At 46.2% G+C, this 18935-nt stretch overlaps 1 protein-coding gene across 4 annotated transcripts in view; it reads left to right on the plus strand.

Moving 5' to 3' along the window:
• The window catches only part of TP53BP1 (tumor protein p53 binding protein 1), a 110229-nt gene that overhangs the window by 88002 nt on the left and 3292 nt on the right, over positions 1–18935 (plus strand). For 2 of the 4 annotated variants that reach the window (XM_006778024.2, XM_006778023.2), the window contains exons 18-26: positions 819–971; positions 7095–7366; positions 7976–8125; positions 8422–8852; positions 11504–11695; positions 12072–12287; positions 13676–13891; positions 17420–17514; positions 18192–18391. In XM_006778024.2, coding sequence (XP_006778087.1) covers positions 819–971; positions 7095–7366; positions 7976–8125; positions 8422–8852; positions 11504–11695; positions 12072–12287; positions 13676–13891; positions 17420–17514; positions 18192–18391 — 1925 coding nt within the window. Of the gene's footprint in view, positions 1–818; positions 972–7094; positions 7367–7975; positions 8126–8421; positions 8853–11503; positions 11696–12071; positions 12288–13675; positions 13892–16711; positions 16831–17419; positions 17515–18191; positions 18392–18935 lie in introns of those variants that run through there. The other 2 variants (XM_006778026.2, XM_015557540.1) reach the window with 2 other exon arrangements.

Here is an 18935-nt window from a genome sequence, read left to right on the forward strand (position 1 = left end):
GCTCTGAGATCCCAGCTCGATGAAAGCTGGTTTCTGGGTTTTTTTTTAGCTTCTATATTTGTTACAATGTTTCAAATGGCAGGCTCAGAGGCCCGCAAGGCAGGCGGGGAACGTTGGAGTCCTCCGTCACTAAAGCAAGCAAGCCTCATGTTAGTTTAAAGCTGCCTGGCTGCCGGCCGCCATCTTGGCTGGCAGTTAATTTGCATATCTCCCTGATTAGCCAATGGGAAGGGTAGCGGTCATATACTAATTACCATGTTTCTCTTTTATTAGATAGGATTATTTGGAATAGATTCAATATTTTACATTTAATTCTAGGATAAATCAGTGTATCTTATTCCAGGTATAACTCAACTATAGTTTTGTTTACTGATGCCGGTAAAACAGACTGCACTGAGGTCAACAGCTGTCATTCTGCTTTACATAAAATTCTAAAGAATGCCTTTATCTATAGAGCTGTTTCAAGTATAAACCTGTAAAAGTCAGCATCAAAATCAGAAAGATGAAAATTTAAAATCAATGTACTTTTAGGCGATCGAAGTTTTACTTAAATATCTTAAATATAAGTGCTAGATGTTACGATTTTGATTTAGACAGAAATAGGTCATTTTTGGTGACACTGAGACAAATTCTTCTAGCCTCTGGCTGTACAGATGGTCCATCGCTGTTTTATGTAGGTGATTGCAAAACAAAGCAGCTGGAGAGTTTTATCACACTAGATTCACGGAGCCTCTGCACTGTTCATCATGAAGAAGTTGACTTGGACTCTGCCCGTTTGCAGTGAGACCCATGCTTGTGCTCTCCATTTGCTTCCACAGGGAGAGGAGGAGTTCGAGATGCCGCAGCCACCGCGTGGCCATGTCTTGCATCGGCACATGAGGACAATCCACGAGGTTCGCACGCTTGTCACTCGTGTCATCACAGATGTGTATTATGTGGATGGAACAGAAGTAGAAAGAAAAGTTACTGAGGTAATATATGCTGTGGGTCGATGTAGCAAATTTCTTTCAGTAGAAAAATTACTCTGTCACTTCATGCCACCTCCCCAAGCCCCTGTCCTGAGCAACTAGCTACTAACACTTTGTTTTCTTCCATCTTTTTAATAGAAAGATATAAGAACCAGCTTAGAAACCAAGAGTCCTGAATTCTGTGTCTTTTCCAGCCATGGGTTTGATGTTGACCTTTGGCTGGTTATTCAACCAGTCCCATCCTGCTTTCCGTTTTTATAAAGAATAGATGGATACATCTCTGTCATATATAAATATAAAGATTTTATGTATTATTTTTAATCCTTGGAAACTCTAATGAAATTTAGAATTTCCTGCTGGGCTGCATATGTTTTCTCATTGTCATTATTTTCCCATGTGTTTTCATGTTTACTCATGTGTCCTTTCTTGGTCTTCATCAAATGTGGTTATGGACCTGTTGGTAAGCCATGTACCTTCATCTGTCAGGGTTCATATGGACTCATTCCCAGTGTCAGCATAACATTAGCATTTATTGACTATTATATTGGACAGTGTTATATGCTGACTTTGTTCACATTGTATACTGAGATTAGACAGACTTTCTAGACTGGCACCTTTCTGGGTACATATGTTAAGATTTGGGAACCATTCTATTTAATTCATAAGAGGCACAGCTATTTTCTTCCTTCACTCAGGCACTTTTAATTCTGCCAGCTAGTCATAGAGGAAACTGTACTCAGAATTAAACTACAGTATATAGTTTTATTAAATGGAATATATTATAGCTATTGTTTATTAATGGGCCATTGTGGCTCTTGTGTCAGAAAGCATTTATCATTAGTTTGAGAAACTGTCTTATGTTCTTTACTTACTGTATAACAAATAGTAATAATCCCAGAAATACTTCTTTTAAAATGTTGATTCATCTTCAATTTTATGTTTGCATACTATTTTTCAATGTTATTACTATTTTGTAAAAATTATGAACTTAGGAGCTTTATAGAAAAACAATTTGCTTTCATGTAAAGGTTTTGTAACTGTTGCAGTTACAGTGAACTCTGTGCCAGGTGCTATATCAAGGGTTACACATATGACTTAATTTGTTATATGGTGCTTTGTAGAGTGTATTTCTGGAAACAGCAGGCCTCCTAGACACTTTGAGGGGAAAATGAAGTTCCCTGTCATAAATAATTTCTTAATGTAATATTTATCGTACCCCTATGGGAGACATCGCCATAATTAAATAAAAGAATGATAATGACTAACATTTATAGAGCACTAACTATATGTCAGGCACTCTTCTAAGGACTTTAAATGATTTAATTTATTGAATCCTCAGTTAGCTATGACATAGATATTGTTATTCCCATGTTGCAGATAACGGAGCTGAGGGACAACGAGTTAAAATAACCTGCTTAAGGGTACATAGCTAATAGAGGAGCTGGAATTCAATCCAGACAGTCTAGTTCCAATGCCGACCTTCCTAAGCACTACACTATGCTGCCTTTCTTAAAAAAATATTTTTATTGATTTCAGAGATGGGGAGAGAGAGAGATGGAAACATCAAGGATGAGGGAGAATCATTGATTGGCTGCCTCCTGCACTCCCCACATTGGGGATCGAGCCTCCAACCCAGGCATGTGGCCTGACGGGATCAAACCATGACCTCCTAGTTCATAGGTCGATGCTCAAGCACTGAGCCACACCAGCCAGACTGTATGCTGGCTTTTAAGAGTGAAAGTGATGTATTCCGAAAGGAAGAGGGAAGTTTTGATAAAATCTTTCTGGATGATGGCCAGAAGGTATTTCAGTTGTACACTGAAGGTTTAGGATATTGGGAGATAAGGGGAAAGGGCATTCTTATGCAGAGCTTGAGGAGCAAAGGCAGAGAAGCAGAAAGTAGCGAAAACACAGGTGTGAACAGTCTAATTGGAGTGCAGCACAGAAATGTGTAGTAGTGTGAAGGTGGACAGGTTGAGGTCAGAGGACTCTGGGAACTTTCCTTCATCTCTTGTAGCCCTTGTTTATCATCTCTTAAAGATTTTATTCATTTATTTACCAGCAGGTTCTTTTTACTAAGATCCTAGTACTGTGGTAGGCACTGGGAGTATGAAGGTAAAAAGACAGTGTCCCTGTTCTCTAGAGGTTTACACTTCACATGTAACAAATCCACAAAGTGTTGGTTGCTGTAGTGGAGGGTGGAGAGCTGTGTTAGGCAGAGGGATGGAGCCCACTAGCCTACCTGAAGGTGGCTAAAAGGCCTCACAGGATATGCAGTGCCCAAGAGTGTGGCAAATAGCATTGAGGGGTGGAGGAGGAGGACAGTGCAGGCAGAAGGAAAAGTTAGGTAAATATGTAGGTGGCATGGTATGCTTAATGAATATTTAGAAGCTCAGTATGACAACAGTAGGATAGGGAATAATGAGAGAGGATGCTGTTGAGGTTGGTAAGGGCCCAGAGCATAAGGACTCTGTGTACCATAGAAAGGAATTTAGATTTTTATCTTCTTTGTGATGGAGAGCTATTAGAGAATTTGGAGGAAATGGAGTGATATACTTAGAGTTGGACACTGAAGGTTTTATATACTGGGAGCTAAGGGGGAAGGGTATTCCATATAGAAAGCTCAGTGAGCAAAGGCACCATTGTTATTAATTAACTAGAGGCCCGGTGCATGAATTCATGCACCAGTGGGGTCCTCTGGCCTGGCCTGTGGGACCAGGCCAAAACCAGCTCTCCAACATCCCCTGAGGGGTCCCGGATTGCAAGAGGGTGCAGGCCAGGCCCAGGGACCCCACTGGTGCACAGTCGGGGCCAGGGAGGGACACAGGAGGTTGGCCAGCCTGGGAGGGATCATGGGAGGGCTCCAGGGTGTGTCCGGCCCATTTTGCTCAGTCCTGATCGGCTGGACCCCAGCAGCAAGCTAACCTACCAGTCGACTGTCTGCCCCTGGTGGTCAGTGCACATCATAGTAACTGGTCGACTGGTTGACTATCTGCCCCCTGGTGGTCAATGCATGTCATAGTGAGCGGTTGAGCGGCCTTAGCATATCATTTGCCTTTGATTGGTTGAACGGACGACTGGACGCTTAGCATATTAGGCTTTTATTATATAGGATAAATTGCATGTTGGGTAAGTTAGATTGACAACAGTGTAAATGAATTGGAGTGTGTTGAGGTTAGAGGCATAGTCAGACAAGAGGTAATTATTGTCAAGTTAGGACAGTGACAGTAAGGGTTGAGAGGAGAGACATAGATGCAAGAAATACATAGACTCTGGGGGAATTTCTGAATGCGGGGATTGAGGGAGAGGGAAGAAATCATATTAGAATCATATTAAATGTCTGGGCTTTTTGCCTGATCAGCTGGATATATGGTAGTACCATATACTGAGATAGAGAATATAAATAGGACACAGTTTGAAAGAGAAGGTCCTATTTCAATAAGTATTTGCTAAGGGCCTCCTGCAGAAGGCACTATGCTAGATTTGGGGGCTATGTCCAGGAAAGAAGATGGTTCTGATCTCTGTCTTCATGTGGCCTCTGTAGTCTAGCAGGAGAGACATACAGGAGAACAAGTAGCAAATACATCGGAACAACCCAGGACAGCTTGCAGCCTGGGCCTAAGTCATGTAAGAGCAATAGCTTCGATTGCCGGACAGTTGCAAAGGCAGGTATAGCTGGCTACTGCTTTTTTTTTAAAGGGGAGAATGATGATTTTTATTTTTATTTTTTTAAATATATTTTATTGATTTTTTTTACAGAGAGGAAGGGAGAGGGATAGAGAGTTAGAAACATTGATGAGAGAGAAACATTGATCAGTTGCCTCCTGCACACTCTCTACTGGGGATGTGCCCGCAACCAAGGTACATGGCCTTGACCGGAATCGAACCTGGGACCCTTGAGTCTGCAGGCTGACGCTCTATCCACTGAGCCAAACTGGTTAGGGCTGGCTATTGCTTGTTGAGCCTGCTCTCTAACTGAAACACACCTGGAGTCCCAGCCTTTTGTGCAGGCCTTTTCCCTTCACATTTGCCATGACCAGGAGAAGGAATTAACTTACATTCTGCGTTCACAACACCTGTTTCAGTCAAATGACCTTGGCAGATGATGCTGACCGGACCCAGCTAGGGCAGTCGAGTTGGATGATAGGAGATGGTGCTTGGAGAAGGGCATGTTTGTGATTGAGATTTTTAGAGGTGGTGCAGTTTCTGTTATTGACCCTAGTAACAGATGGATGATGTACAGTAGAAGAAAAGGTTAATGGTGGTCATTAGACCGGGAAAGTTGAGAGTTGCTGGATGGGTCATTTGATGGATGTAAGTCACAGAGAATGATGACAGAAGTAGAGGTGGGGAGGGAAGGGAGGCTATTTACCAGGAGCTGAGGTGTTCATGCATGAGAGGGAGTGATTGGAGGGTGTTGGTGAGTAATAAGGGGGAGGGAGAGGAAAGTTTAACAGAATGGCAAGTAGTGGTTTGGTAAGAGAGAGAGATGGGGAAAGAGAAATGGTCTGTTAAAGGCAGTGGGGAGCAAAGAGGCCTCTCATCTCCAAACTCTTGAATTGAGGCTTGGTTGAGAAAAAGCAGCCTCTGCTAGAGAGAGCTGCAGAGAATGGCAGGTCACTGGGATGGCCAGGGTGCATTCATTGAGGCAGGAAATGGACAGGATTGAGTGTTGGGTTAAATTTCAGATGTCCTGGGGAAGAGTTAGTAGGCATTTGCATCTGAGAGTTTGGAGCTGAGTGATCATTGCGTGTGGATAGTCAGGTGTGGGTCTGATAAGACTAGCCAGGGAAAGCATAGAAGGGTGGGAAAGGAATGACCACAGAGTCTTGGGAAATACCAATCTTAGAGGAATAAACGGAGGAAGAGGAACCCAAATACCAACATAAGTCGAAGTAGCCAAAGGGGTAGAATGAAAGGAAGAGAAAATGACTTACAGATTCTAAAGGAGGACATATTTTCAAGAAGGGAATGGTCCAAAATATTTATTTAGTCAGCTCATAGCATTATTTAAATGTGTGTTCATACTGTCTCCCAGAGAGATTGCAAACTCTCTGAGGGAAGAGTGTATCTTCTACATATATATATATATTTAATCCTCACCCGAGGATTTTTTTCCATTGATTTTTAGAGAGAGTGGAAAAGAGAAAGAAAGACAGAGAGAAATATCAGTGTGAGAGAAACGCATCGATTGGTTGCCTCCTGCATGAGCCCTGACCAGGGCCTCCGGGGAGGAGCCTGCAACCGAGGTACATGCCCTTGACCAGAATTGAACCTGGGACCCTTTGGTCCGCAGGCTGACACTCTATCCGCTGAGCCAAACCGGCTAGGGCTATTTTTTGACAGTACAATAATGCACTAGAGCAGAAAGGCAGATGTGCAGCTCCTGTCAGTAATTTCTCAGTCCTGTGCCATAGGGGACATTGATGATTGGTTATAGAACCTTCTCCCGTAAGCCTGGGAATTAGCCTTGGAAGGCTGCTTAAACTGGGCTCCAGGCAACCACTATCAGTCCATCAACGTAGGCATGTGAGATAGTCATTTTGACATTCCTGTCCTCTAGATTTCTGAAAACTCATATATTTTGATTATCTTTTTTATCTTAATTTTTAAAATAGTATTGTTGAAAGGTAATATAAAACACCTAATCTCAAAAAAACAGGTAATGCTACCCACTGCTAATCACACCCCAGAACGGCTCCCAACCACTAATGTTCCTTCTCTGACAACATACCTCCTTCCTTACCTGCCTTTCAGACAGGGGCTTACCTCTGTCTCTGGGTAAGAAGCACTGCTGTTTCTTGGTAGCCAAAGGTTGTGAATCTGTCCAGTAAAAAGATAATTAACAGTTCAGGATAGAGGTTTCTTTTTTCCCGCCTTTATTTTTTATATTTTTTATTGTGCTATAATGTATTCTTTGTAGAATGCGTAGATCTCATTCAGTTCAGTGGTTTTTAACAGTTACATGTAACCACTATTCTAAACAAATGTAGAACATTTCCATTATTCCTGATTTCCATCTTTCTGAATTGAAATTTCTTGCCATCTCTAGGATTTTCCATCCATCACATTAGCATTATGTTATTGTGGTTTCTTTTAGCTTTTGTATCCATTTCTTCCTTGCAGGAGACTGAAGAGCCAGTGGTAGAGTGTCGGGAGTGTGAATCTGAAATTTCCCCTTCAAAGACTGGGGGCTCCTCAGGGGACCTGGGGGATATCAGCTCCTTTTCCTCCAAGGCGTCCAGCTTACTCCGCACGTCAAGTGGGACGAGCCTCTCAGCCATTCACAGCAGTGGCAGCTCAGGGCGCGGAGCCGGACCGCTCAAAGGGAAAACCAGCGGGACAGAACCCGCAGATTTTGCCTTGCCCAGCTCCCGAGGAGGCCCAGGAAAACCGAGGTGCAGACAGGGTCCCCAGAGAGAGAGCCACAGCAGGGGCAGGGTTGCTGACATTTTAAATATCACAGAAAAAGGGGAGTAATGGGAAACCCCATCCTCCATCAAGATCAATGGACTCCTTTTCTCCTCGTGCGTTCCTGTCCCATTGGGGTTGGCCTGGGAGGTAGACCTCCTTAGAAAAGGTGGAAAGCCAGGTGGTGGGACTTGGACAGCGCTGGCACGTGCTCCTGCCACCCCCATTTCCTGCAGCCTATGAGTGTTTCGATTGGGAATACAGAAAGTTCAGGGCAGTGGCCCAACTTGACACATCCCCTCGCTTTTTGTTCCCTGGGCAGAGGTCCAGAGCCTGACGTAGAAGGGAAGGCAGGGCAGAAATGCGGGCTGTTTTTGAGGGCAGCAGTAGGAAGCTGTGTCAGGGGCATAGACGTGCGAGGAGGAGGATTCCTGTACTTGTCCACGTTCCCACTCCCCAGCTGGTACTTTGGTGGCGGGTGTGGACCAGCTTCCTGCTGCCCTGGAGGCCCGGCATGTAGTCTGAGGGCCAAGGGGAGCTTTGGGGAAAGGATGCAGTAGCAGGTGCTATCAGACTAACCTGTCTTCATTCTCTAGTCCTAGAAAAGGGGTCAGTCAGACAGGGGCGCCAGTGTGTGAGGAGGATGGTGATGCAGGCCTTGGCATCAGACAGGGAGGGAAGGCTCCAGTCACGCCTCGTGGGCGCGGGCGAAGGGGCCGCCCGCCTTCTCGGACCACTGGAACCAGGTACCCGGGTAGTGTGAGATATACTTAGTCTATGACTTGCTTAGAAAAAAAGGGCGAAGAGAGAAGAGAGGGGATTAGAGAGTATGTGGGGTGTCAGGAGGGAGAAGAGGGACCCACACTGACTGGGGAGTGGGCAGGGATCAGAGTGAGGCCCCTGAGAGAGCAGGCTTATGCCTGTGATGGGTTATCAAAGAATGGGCTGAAGAGACCCATGGACGAAGGAGTGGGAAGATTGCTAGTTAAGTACTCTCTCTTCTTATTCTCACTGCCTTCTCCCATCTCTTATTTCTTATTAGAGAAACAGCTGTGCCTGGCCCATTGGGCATAGAGGACATTTCGCCCAGCATGTCGCCAGATGATAAGTCCTTCACCCGCATCGCGCCCCGAGCGCCAGACTCCACCAAACGCGGAGACCCGGGCGCCGGTGCTTCCCGCCGAAGTGACTCTCCAGAGATCCCTTTCCAGGCTGCTGCGGGCCCTTCTGATGGCGTAGATGCTTCCTCTCCAGGCAACAGCTTTGTCGGGCTCCGTGTTGTGGCCAAGTGGTCATCCAATGGCTACTTTTACTCCGGGAAAATCACACAAGATGTCGGAGCTGGGAAGTATAAATTGCTCTTTGATGACGGGTACGAGTGCGACGTGCTGGGCAAAGACATTCTGCTGTGTGACCCCATCCCGTTGGATACGGAGGTGACGGCCCTCTCGGAGGATGAGTATTTCAGCGCAGGTAATAAAAGAAGCCTCTGCAGAGATTCCTGCTCCGGGGCAGTCCTCTGCTGCCACAAATTCTGTTCTGGCAACACTGGCTTTTTTGTTGTTCTCCGTTGCTTGTTTTTGAATAAACTTGTTATTTTGGAATAATTCTGTATCTACAGAAAATTTGCCAAGTACAGGGTACTGATAGCACAGAGTCCCCATATATTTCTCACCCCTTTTTCAACTTTCTCTTAAGTTAGCATTTGTCAGAACTAAGAAACCAACTTTGGCTTATTCCAGACTGTATTTGGGTTTCGCCAGCTTTCCCATGTCCCTGTCTGTCTGGGGATCCAGTCCGGGATGAGCACCGCATTGCGTTGGGCCCTCCTGTGCCCTGGGATTGCCTCTCAGCTCTGACAATGTCGGAATCTTTTCTTGTTTTTTATGACCTTGGCAGTTTTGAGGAGTACCGGTCCGGTATTTTGTAGAAGATTTGGGTTTGTCTTACGTTTTTTTCCTGATTAGCTTGGAGTTCGGGTTTTTCAAAAGAATGCTGCGGAGGTGAAGTTCCCGGTTCGTCACGTCACATGGGGAGGTGGGTGCGTGACCACCACAGGCCGTCAGTGGCGCCTTAACCTTCGGCACGGGGGTCAGGTGGTGTTTGCAGGTTCCTCCACCGTGAAGTTAGTGCTTCTCCCTCTCTGTTCTCTGTTCTCTCACCAGTGACTTTTAAACTTACTGCCCGCCTTGCTGGGAACCTAGTAGGGTGAGTGTGGCAAATACATGGAGATACTTTTGCTGAAGAAGAAGTTTTTAGTGCCTGCACACCCACCACTTACTTTCTGGTTTGGACAATGTGCTTTTTTATTTTCCAGTGGCCAGTCCCTGTACTGGTGATAGTGAGAGATTTATATTTGTTATGAGTTTCGTGTGCCAGTTCTTTGAATATATTACCTCTTTTCTGTGAACTAAGTTGGAGATACATGTTGTATTGACTTTGTCATTTGAAATCATCCTTTCTGGGGATTTTTTGGGAACATGAATTGGGATATAATAGGCAAAATTGCCCCCGATTGAAATCTCTCCAGACTCCTGTGGTTGGCACCCCGGGCAGTTGGTGTTTGCCCCTTTACTCCCGTGTTAAATGGGCCACTTCACCGTCGAGTTCTGGCTCACACTTAGCTGTGTGGCGTCAGGTTGTAGCACATGGGTTGAGGTCTTTTTTGACCTTGACTTACAGTTTGTATCAGACACATTCCTTCTTCTTTCAGGGGTAAAGCCACTCTTGGAGCCCATATTTGGCCCTCGTAAGATAGAGGTGCGTCTGTGTCAGAGTGAATTATGGATCAAGGGTGGGGATTCTGTGTCCCGTTTACTGAGGCTGTGCATGTCAGCCCTGGACAGCTGCTAGTTCTAGCTCTTCATTCGTGTGAAGTATATTGTTGGCCTTGGACTTCTTTCTGCTTTTGAGGGGATCTTTGTGATTTCTGTGGTGATAGAGATTTAAGCCAAGAGACGCACAGGCAGGAGAGAGTGACTCTGTGGCACACACAGAGAGACCCACGGCCTGTTATCTCCTCTGACTAATATGTTTTCCTTGTGGCTTAGGTTCTGGGTTTCTTCTAGTCGTTCATTCAAGCATAGGCGAGCGAAGAGAACAGATGGATCTTTCTGTTTGTGGGAATGAAAAACTGTTTATACTAATGCCCTGGTTTATATGTGTTGTATTGTGTTTGTGTGTGTGTGTATGTATAAATTATTTATTGCTTGATAGAGGGGAGGGAGTATTCTCTCTTTCACAGGATTGGAAATGGATCTTGCCAAAGATTACGCACTTAGTGGCTGCAGGATTGGGCCTGGGTGCAGGTCCCCTCAGTTGTAGCCCAGTTTCCTTTATACCCCACGTTGCTTGTCTAACTAACCTAAAGGCCTTACCTTTAAGTTCTGAATCAGAGCAAGAGCAGGAAAGTAGATAATCGGGAAGTAAGATTAGGCAGGATTTATTTTTTTCTTTGTTCTATCTTTATTTTGATTTTGCTACACAGACATAAACACACAGACACATGCTCTCTCTCTTAGAGTGATGTCATCTGTCACCTATAGCTTAAGAAATATTCCTCAGCCTTGAAAGAAGCCAAGAATTAGCAGGCTATAATGGGATAATTAAGAAACCACGCGCCATTTCATTTCAAAAACCATTTAAACACCTACAAACCATGAAGGCAGGCTTTAGGAGGATTTAATTTACCTTTACCTGAGGACATGTTTTTCCACTAGAGAGAGAGAGGAAGGGAGAGGGAGAGAGAGAAACAATGTGAGAGAGAAACATCCATCTGTTGCCTCCTGTATGTGCCCTGACCAGGGATTGAACCCACCACCCTTTGGTGCACCGGATGAGGCTCCAACTAAATGAGCCTCACCAGGGCTGGGAAGCTTTATTTCATAACTAAAGGGTTCCTTCTGCTGGGAAACTTTCCACGTCCCGATGTCAGGGTCCTAGCTACATATGTCCTAAGTGGTGGGATTTGAGATTGACAACTGGGATTTTGTTAAAGCGTAACTTCAGCCCACTGTTGGAGCACCTGATTCCCGTACTTAGCCTGCTCTGCAAAGCAAAGCCTTTGTGAGGGGTGCTGGGCAGCCGAAAACAACAGCCAGCTTCTTCATGTTTTCCTCACCCAGGCGTGGTGAAAGGGCACAGGAAGGAGTCTGGAGAGCTGTACTACAGCATTGAGAAAGAAGGCCAGAGGAAGTGGTACAAGCGAATGGCTGTCATCCTGTCCTTGGAGCAAGGAAACAGACTGAGGGAGCAGTATGGCCTTGGCCCTTACGAGGCAGTGACGCCGCTCACCAAGGCAGCAGATATCAGCTTAGGTGAGACCTGTGCCTCTGGGCTCCTGTGTGTGGGAGGGGTGGCTTCTGGAGCATTCGGCTCTCTCCCATAGGCCTTACTGTCCCCTGTGGCTTAGGCGATGGCGACGGGCCGTCCTTTTCTGGAGCCACTGCCTGTCTTTCTGTCCCAGGACCGAATGGTCAGTCGTCAGGTTGTGCTGGCCCCCCAGTTCTGTTGGGGAACACACACATGTCAGTCATGGCAGAGATGGAAACAGGAAGTTTGGAGGCCTTGAAAGGCCTCTGCCCCGGGGAGGCTGGTGAAAGGTCACGGTGGTGTCTGCGTCAGGCTCTGCCCGTCTTGGAGCTCAGGCCTTAGATGGAGAAGCTGACCGACCTTTGGCTTATCCTGTCACAGATAATTTGGTGGAAGGGAAGCGGAAACGGCGCAGCAACATCAGCTCCCCAGCCACCCACACTGCCTCCAGCAGCAGCAGCACGACCCCGACCCGGAAGGTCACGGAAAGCCCGCGTGCCTCCACCGGAGCTGTCTCAGGCAAAAGGAAACTCATCACCTCTGAGGAGGACCGGTCCCCTGCCAAGCGAGGCCGGAAGTCTGCCACTGTGAAACCTGGTGAGTCCCCCGGGCTCCTCCCTCAGACCATGGCCCAGGGCAAGGCCAGCTGTTGGAGAGACGGAGTTGGATGGGAGGCACTGTCTCCTCTGTCCTGGCTCCAGAGTTGGAGTCCCTCACCAGCCCACAGGTGCCACCAGACAGCTTTCTGCACCCCCTCCCCCACTTCCCAGCAGAGTGCAGTCGGGGTGGATAGAGACAGTCTTGATCGGAAACATCAGTTGACTTCTCTGTAGGTTCTAGGAGAGAAAGGAGAAATACTGAGTTTTCAGCAGATTCAAAATAGGAGACATTTCACCTCTTCAAAAAGGTGGACATCAGTCTTCGGTCTGATCTCTGCCTTTCCCGGCACCATCTTCTGCCTCTGGCAGCTGCTCCCTTCTCACCTTCAGACCTCAGGCCTGCCTCTCCCCTCTCCCGACTGTCCCTCAGACAACCCGCTTCCGCCCTTCATGCTTCTTACTGACAGTTCACCCAGCGGCTGTGACTGAGCCTCTGCTGGGAGCAGCCCCGCCGTGTGGGCTGCGGGAGGCAGGGGTCCAGGCCTCAGCGCCTGCTCTAAGGAGCTCAGTCCGCAGAGGAGGAAGCTGTTGGTGGGTTCGTTGTCCTGGCAGCAGAGTTCCTTTTGCTTCCTGTGTATTTGGGTTTTGTCACCTCCGCATCTGTTAACACCTCTGCTGAGCTTCAGGGTGTGTGAAGGTGGACCCAGTGCTGCACACATATCGCCTCATAGCATCCCCGTGAGGGACAGGCGCTGGCGTCCCCTTCCAGTTAGAGCACCTGAGGCACAGAGAAGTCCCGAGGCGATCCAGAATCCAGAATCCAGACGCAGGCCACTGGCTTTGAAGTCCAGGGCCATACGTGCTCCGTCACCCTGTGCTCTTGCTGCTGGTTTTATTGTAGGGAGGCATGACCTGCCTGTCATCTTAGCCTCCTAATGAGCCTACGATTCAGCTTCTCCAAGTCAGGTACTCATTTTCTTCAAGGATTTATTGGGTGCACTCGGAGCATGGGTGTCCGGGAGTCCTGGCCTGGCTGGGTCACTTCCCTCCCCCCGGTGTTGGAGACTGGCACAGTTGAAGCAGGCTGTTTTGATGTGGCTCCATCCACGTGTAAAAAATACATTCACTACCAAGTATTCTATGCACCATTTTGGTGGTGTCAGGGTTTATCTTTTGGGGACATTTCTTGGTAATAAAAAAGTGGATTCATTTATGAAAACAATGTGTAAAATATATAAGTAAGTTTTGCACGCTAAGTTTTGTTCTAGGTTGTTGGCCATAGGAATGAATGGTTTTTGGTGAAAAGTCCTTCAGGGCATTCCTACCCACCCGTCACGCCCTGGCCATGGTTTGTATCCATCTAGCAACTGCCTCTGTCTCTCGCAGGTGCGGTGGGGGCAGGAGAGTTCGCGAGCCCCTGTGAGAGTGGAGACAACATGGGGGAGCCCTCCACGCTGGACGAGCACAGAGGGCCTCTGCCTCTCAACAAGACCTTGTTCCTAGGCTATGCCTTTCTCCTTACCATGGCCACCACAAGCGACAAGCTGGCCAGTCGCTCCAAACTGCCAGACGGTCCTTCAGGAAGCAGTGAGGAAGAGGAAGGTAAGGCCCTCGGGAGGCCTGGGGGCTCTGCCGCCTGCACCGCCTTCATTTCCATTCACGCTATGTGCCTGGTGGTCCCCAGCCGTCTGTAGAGGAGGCAGGACAATTGGCCACTGGGGTCTTGGTCAGGAAAAACTAATATAACCCTGATTCTTGGTTTATAGACTATTTTCACAAAATTCTCCTTAGTAAGTGGTTTCTCAAAACAATTCCTGTTAGGCAGATGGGAGCTAGATCTTTTCATCTGTTTTACAGATGAGGAAGCAAGCTTGGAGGTTAAATAACTGCTTTCTGTCCACGGAAATGGTAGGTTTGGGACTAGAACCCAGTGTTCTACCCACCACAGTCATCCAAGACAGGATTCTGGATCCCCGTCTGTGTTCTAGGGGCAACTGCCAGAGGAAACCCACATGGGGGCAAGTTCATTCTCTTGAGGTCTGTGTAAGACTGGGAATATGGGGTGCCCCGGGCCCCGGGTGACTTCAGAGAAACTGCTTCTAGGCCTTTCAACTCTTCTTCTCTTCAACCTTAAACTAAATCAGTACGTTGTATTTCTGTGTTGTCTGCTACTTAGGATTGGAGTGAAGGCGTCAGTGGGGAGAGGTAAAGTTATTTCAACTGTCTGTGTGTGATCTAGGAGAGGAAATGGACAGTGCAAATGTATTTAACTTAATGTAAGTAATTGGCGGCAGTATCCGAATGTAGCTGTGAAAGCTCAAGGTCCAAGTGGAATGATGTTTTCTAAAGGTTCAAGTTCTGGCTAATGTTGAGTCTTACAAAAGGGAATCAAATTAGGGAACCTGGTGATGGTGAGATAGCACCGCTGCAGGTTTGTGATGGTTGGCATTTCAGGTGTGTGGGTGACTCTTCCCTAATTAACCAAAACTGTGTATTAGCAGCTGCAGCCGCGTGGGGCTCTGCATAGGGACGTGGGAAGGGTGGTCAGGAAGTTGCAGTTAAGGTTTATGCTCTGGAAGGTGCTTAAACAGAGTCGTCAGTGTATAGGCTGTCGGGTGTGGGAGTTTCAAGGTTAAGTGTACACCCAGCCTCGTTTGTCAGACAGAAGTCAGGTAGGTACAATGGGAGATAGGGTGTGTGAGGACTTTCCTAGCCAAGAATGTGGTTTTACTTGGACCATAAGTCCCTTGAGGATTCTGAGAAGAGGTTTGTCATGACATCAAAAGTGTTTGTGGTCTTGCTTTACTTTGCTTTCACAATATTACTGGACTTTAGTCTTTATTCTCCAACACACTCCTCAACCCTTCCCTGGAGCAGGACTTCACAAGGCAGCTTTGTAGATGTTTTCTTTGTTGGTATATCATGGTCAAGAAAGCTAGTTTTGGTATGAATTGCGACTGTCCAGTTCCTTAAAAACCTGCGAGCCTGTGTGAGATCTTATAAACTCAACCCATAAAAATCCCTTCTATTCTCCCTTGCTGGGACAGCAAATGTTTTTAATCCCATCCTGTAACCAGGAGTGAGGAGAGGGAGGCCTTGTGTAAATGAGGAGGAATTTGGGCAGTTTTTTAGAGGGAGCTCCAGGTTTCTCATGGAAATTGTGGTCGTGGTGAAAATGTCTGCTTTATGTTGCTCTTTCATCCTTGGACATTCCCCCACCTGTACCAAAACCCTTGATCTTTTTGGCAATAACAGAATGTCTAGAGCAGGGGTGGGCAAACTTTTTGACTCGAGGGCTACAATGGGTTCTTAAACTGGACCGGAGGGCCGGAACAAAAGCATGGATAGAGTGTTTGTGTGAACTAATATAAATTCAAAGTAAACATCATTACATAAAAGGGTACGGTCTTTTTTTTTTTTTTAGTTTTATTCATTTCAAACAGGCCGTAGTTTGCCCACGGCTGATCTAGAGGTTCCTCAATCTCAAGAAGCCTAGAGACACCTGCACTAAAACAACCCTCTGTAGTAGTTTTCAAAAACTATGTGATATGTTTTGCAAATAAATGGGAATCTCTTTGATGCAGGAGCTCAGTAAAATATTTGAATTTAACTTGAGACATTTATTAAATAGCTAAGAACATTGAACCCTGTCTTGGTAGGTGGCACTCCATTGGGGACCCGTCAGCCACAGGGAGTGACTCTGGAGTTGGTTTTATTTAGTATCTTTATCCTTGATTTAAATGAGGGGATTAAAAACCTATTCATTTTAGCCTCTGGTTGGGCAGGGTCACTTAAATCCAAACGAATTCAGAAACATTAGAAAAATGGACTGCCTAGACCTAGGTAATATTTGATCACACAAATGCAAGGAAATACGAGTGGTAATTAAACAGGTCAAGGCTAGACACAGTGCTGGGTTAAGCAGACGTAAAACAGAAGTCCTGAGAAAAATAAGGACCTCCGCGGGGACGCGGCAGCGGAGTGGTTGGCACTGAAAATGTGACATGATATATTCCGATGGGTCACAGGACAGTGACAAAGCTGAGAAGTACTCCTTTTAGAATTTCCAGTTTTCTTTCATTTTGAGAAAAATGTGGAGAATGCTGAATCAAGAAAAGAGCAATAAAAGTGAATAGGCTGGCCAATCAGACCTCCTCAAGGTGCAGAGGCCCGAGTTTGGGGCAGTAACATTGCCTGGGGAGCTCCAGCAGGCAGGGCGGGCACCTGAGGGGGAGCCATCGCTGCAGGGGTCTGCTGGGAAGGGGAATGGTCCTGGCATTGAACTTCTATGCATTTGGTTGGGTTTTTTATTTGTGATAAGTATGTTGGCACTTAATTTCACAGAAACCCGGATTAACTAAAATCTCTAATGTCTTGCTTTTTTCTTTTTTTTAATGTGTTATTTATATATAAGAGGAGCAGATGACAAGAAAACAAGCTCAAATTAGATATTTGGTCAAAAGAAGCGATTTCTAATTGCCTAGGGTCATTACAACTTCAGCCTCATCTCTCATAACTTCTACTTCACCCTCAAGACTGTAGAGCAGTCATTGATGTTCAGTGTCCTGAGGTACTTCAAGATCATCAAAGGTAGATAGTTTTCAATAAAAAGGTTGAACAGGATTTTTGTTAATCTTCACTTAATCTTTTAAATTTTAAAAAGGGAGAATTGGAAGGCTTTGTTATAAGAAGTGCTAACTAGCTATTTTCCACTAAAGGCAGAATTAGGACAATGGGCGCAGTTAGAAGGAGGCATAAGGTAGACATGAGGAAGAGCTTCCTGATGGTGAAGGTTACTCACATTGGAGGTGTCACTATGGGAAGTGATTGCGTCCATCCCCCATGGACAGTCTGATGACTGTCTCAGTGCAGAAATGCTCGATGTTGTAGGTCTGGGACCTACCTCCGTTCTCATCTTCCTGCCCCTCCTGTTGTCCTTTTGGCAGCACTTTATGGGCCTCAAGACAGGTCTCTTTCTGAGCCACGGGGAAGCCCTTGAGCCGCCTTTGGGATAAAGTGCTCTGGAGATAGCTGGGGAGGCAGAGGGGGCGGTAAGAGGCAGGCATAAAGTAGCAAATAAGAAACCAACGAGTAGTAATTGTTATCTTGGTTGTCTGTTTTTATATATAGAATTTTTAGAAATTCCTCCTTTCAACAAGCAGTACACAGAGTCCCAGCTTCGGGCAGGAGCTGGCTATATCCTCGAAGACTTCAATGAAGCTCAGGTGAGGAGTTTCTTTGGGAAGCTTCCCGGGCGCAGCGATGGAGAGCCCACCTGCCGCGCTGAGGAGGCCCAGGAGGGACAGTAGCCAGAGGTTTCAGGGACTGGGAAAGGCCAAAAGGTTGTTGTATTAAATAGAATTTGTACTGTGTACAAGGAGAAGTTAGAGTCTTGGGTTAATCTGTTGGGACAAAGCAGATTAAAATTTGTGTTTAATAGAAATCCTTGTTACAATGTTTCTGATCCTTTGCCTGAAATGCTGGATTCATGGAGTTCGGTTGTCCCTTCAGGATTTAGGCCCCCAGAAAGCTGCAGGTGAGGCATGGGGAGCCCCTGGGCCTTTCAGTGAGGAGAGACCTTGGGCAGGACAGGCTCAATCATAATTTGGGTCCTTGAACAACATGGGGTTACAGGGGGCTGACCTTCCACGCATTAGAAAACCTACATGTAACCAGTTGAATCCTCCCCCTGGATTCCCAACAGCAGAGTTGACCTTTGAACATGGATTTGAACTATGTGGGTCAATTGAAAAAATACATATAAGTGGACCCATGCCATTCAAACCCATGTTGGTCAAGGGCAGCTGTTTTGGGTGTTCGGATCTGTTCTCTGTGACATGGACTGTTTGGGGGCTTTGCATAGACATCACCAGACCCATCAGTTCTGCTCCTTTTCTTCCAGTGTAACACAGCTTACCAATGTCTCCTGATTGCCGATCAGCATTGTCGAACCCGGAAGTACTTCTTGTGCCTTGCCAGTGGGATTCCTTGTGTGTCTCATGTCTGGGTCCATGACAGTTGCCATGCCAACCAGCTCCAGAATTACCGCAATTATCTGCTGCCAGCTGGGTACAGCCTTGAGGAGCAGAGAATTCTGGATTGGTGAGTATTTAAGAGCCCACATAGAATGGTGGAAAGGAAGGCAACAGCTTCAGGAGGACAAGAATCTAGAGAATAAATATTTCTAGAAACTGGAATGATCACACGATAAATTACAGACTTTGAATAGGTTTGAGATTACCGTATTTGCCGGCGTATAAGACGACTGGGCGTATAAGACGACCCCCTAACATTTCCACTCAAAATACAGAGTTTGTTATATACTCGCCGTATAAGACTACCCCCTCTTCTGCACACCTTCCACACACCAAATAAAAGGTAAAACAATATCAGATTTGATTTTAACATTTTAATTTATATTCAAATGCTTATGACATGCAGGAAAACTGTCACAAGGCTGTATGTAATCAAACATATACATAAAACAGTGCAAGTTTATTACCGGTAAACATACCGGTAATTCACTAAAGAAAACACACTCTATAGACTGGTACCGTAGATGCTTCTCAGGAACACAGGCAAGCAGCCCACAACCTAGAGGGACTGTCAATGATAGAAGTAAGATAACAAATAGAGGGAGAGAGCA

The sequence above is a fragment of the Myotis davidii genome, unplaced genomic scaffold (genome assembly GCF_000327345.1).
Source record: "Myotis davidii unplaced genomic scaffold, ASM32734v1 scaffold46, whole genome shotgun sequence".
Taxonomy (NCBI): domain Eukaryota; kingdom Metazoa; phylum Chordata; class Mammalia; order Chiroptera; family Vespertilionidae; genus Myotis; species Myotis davidii.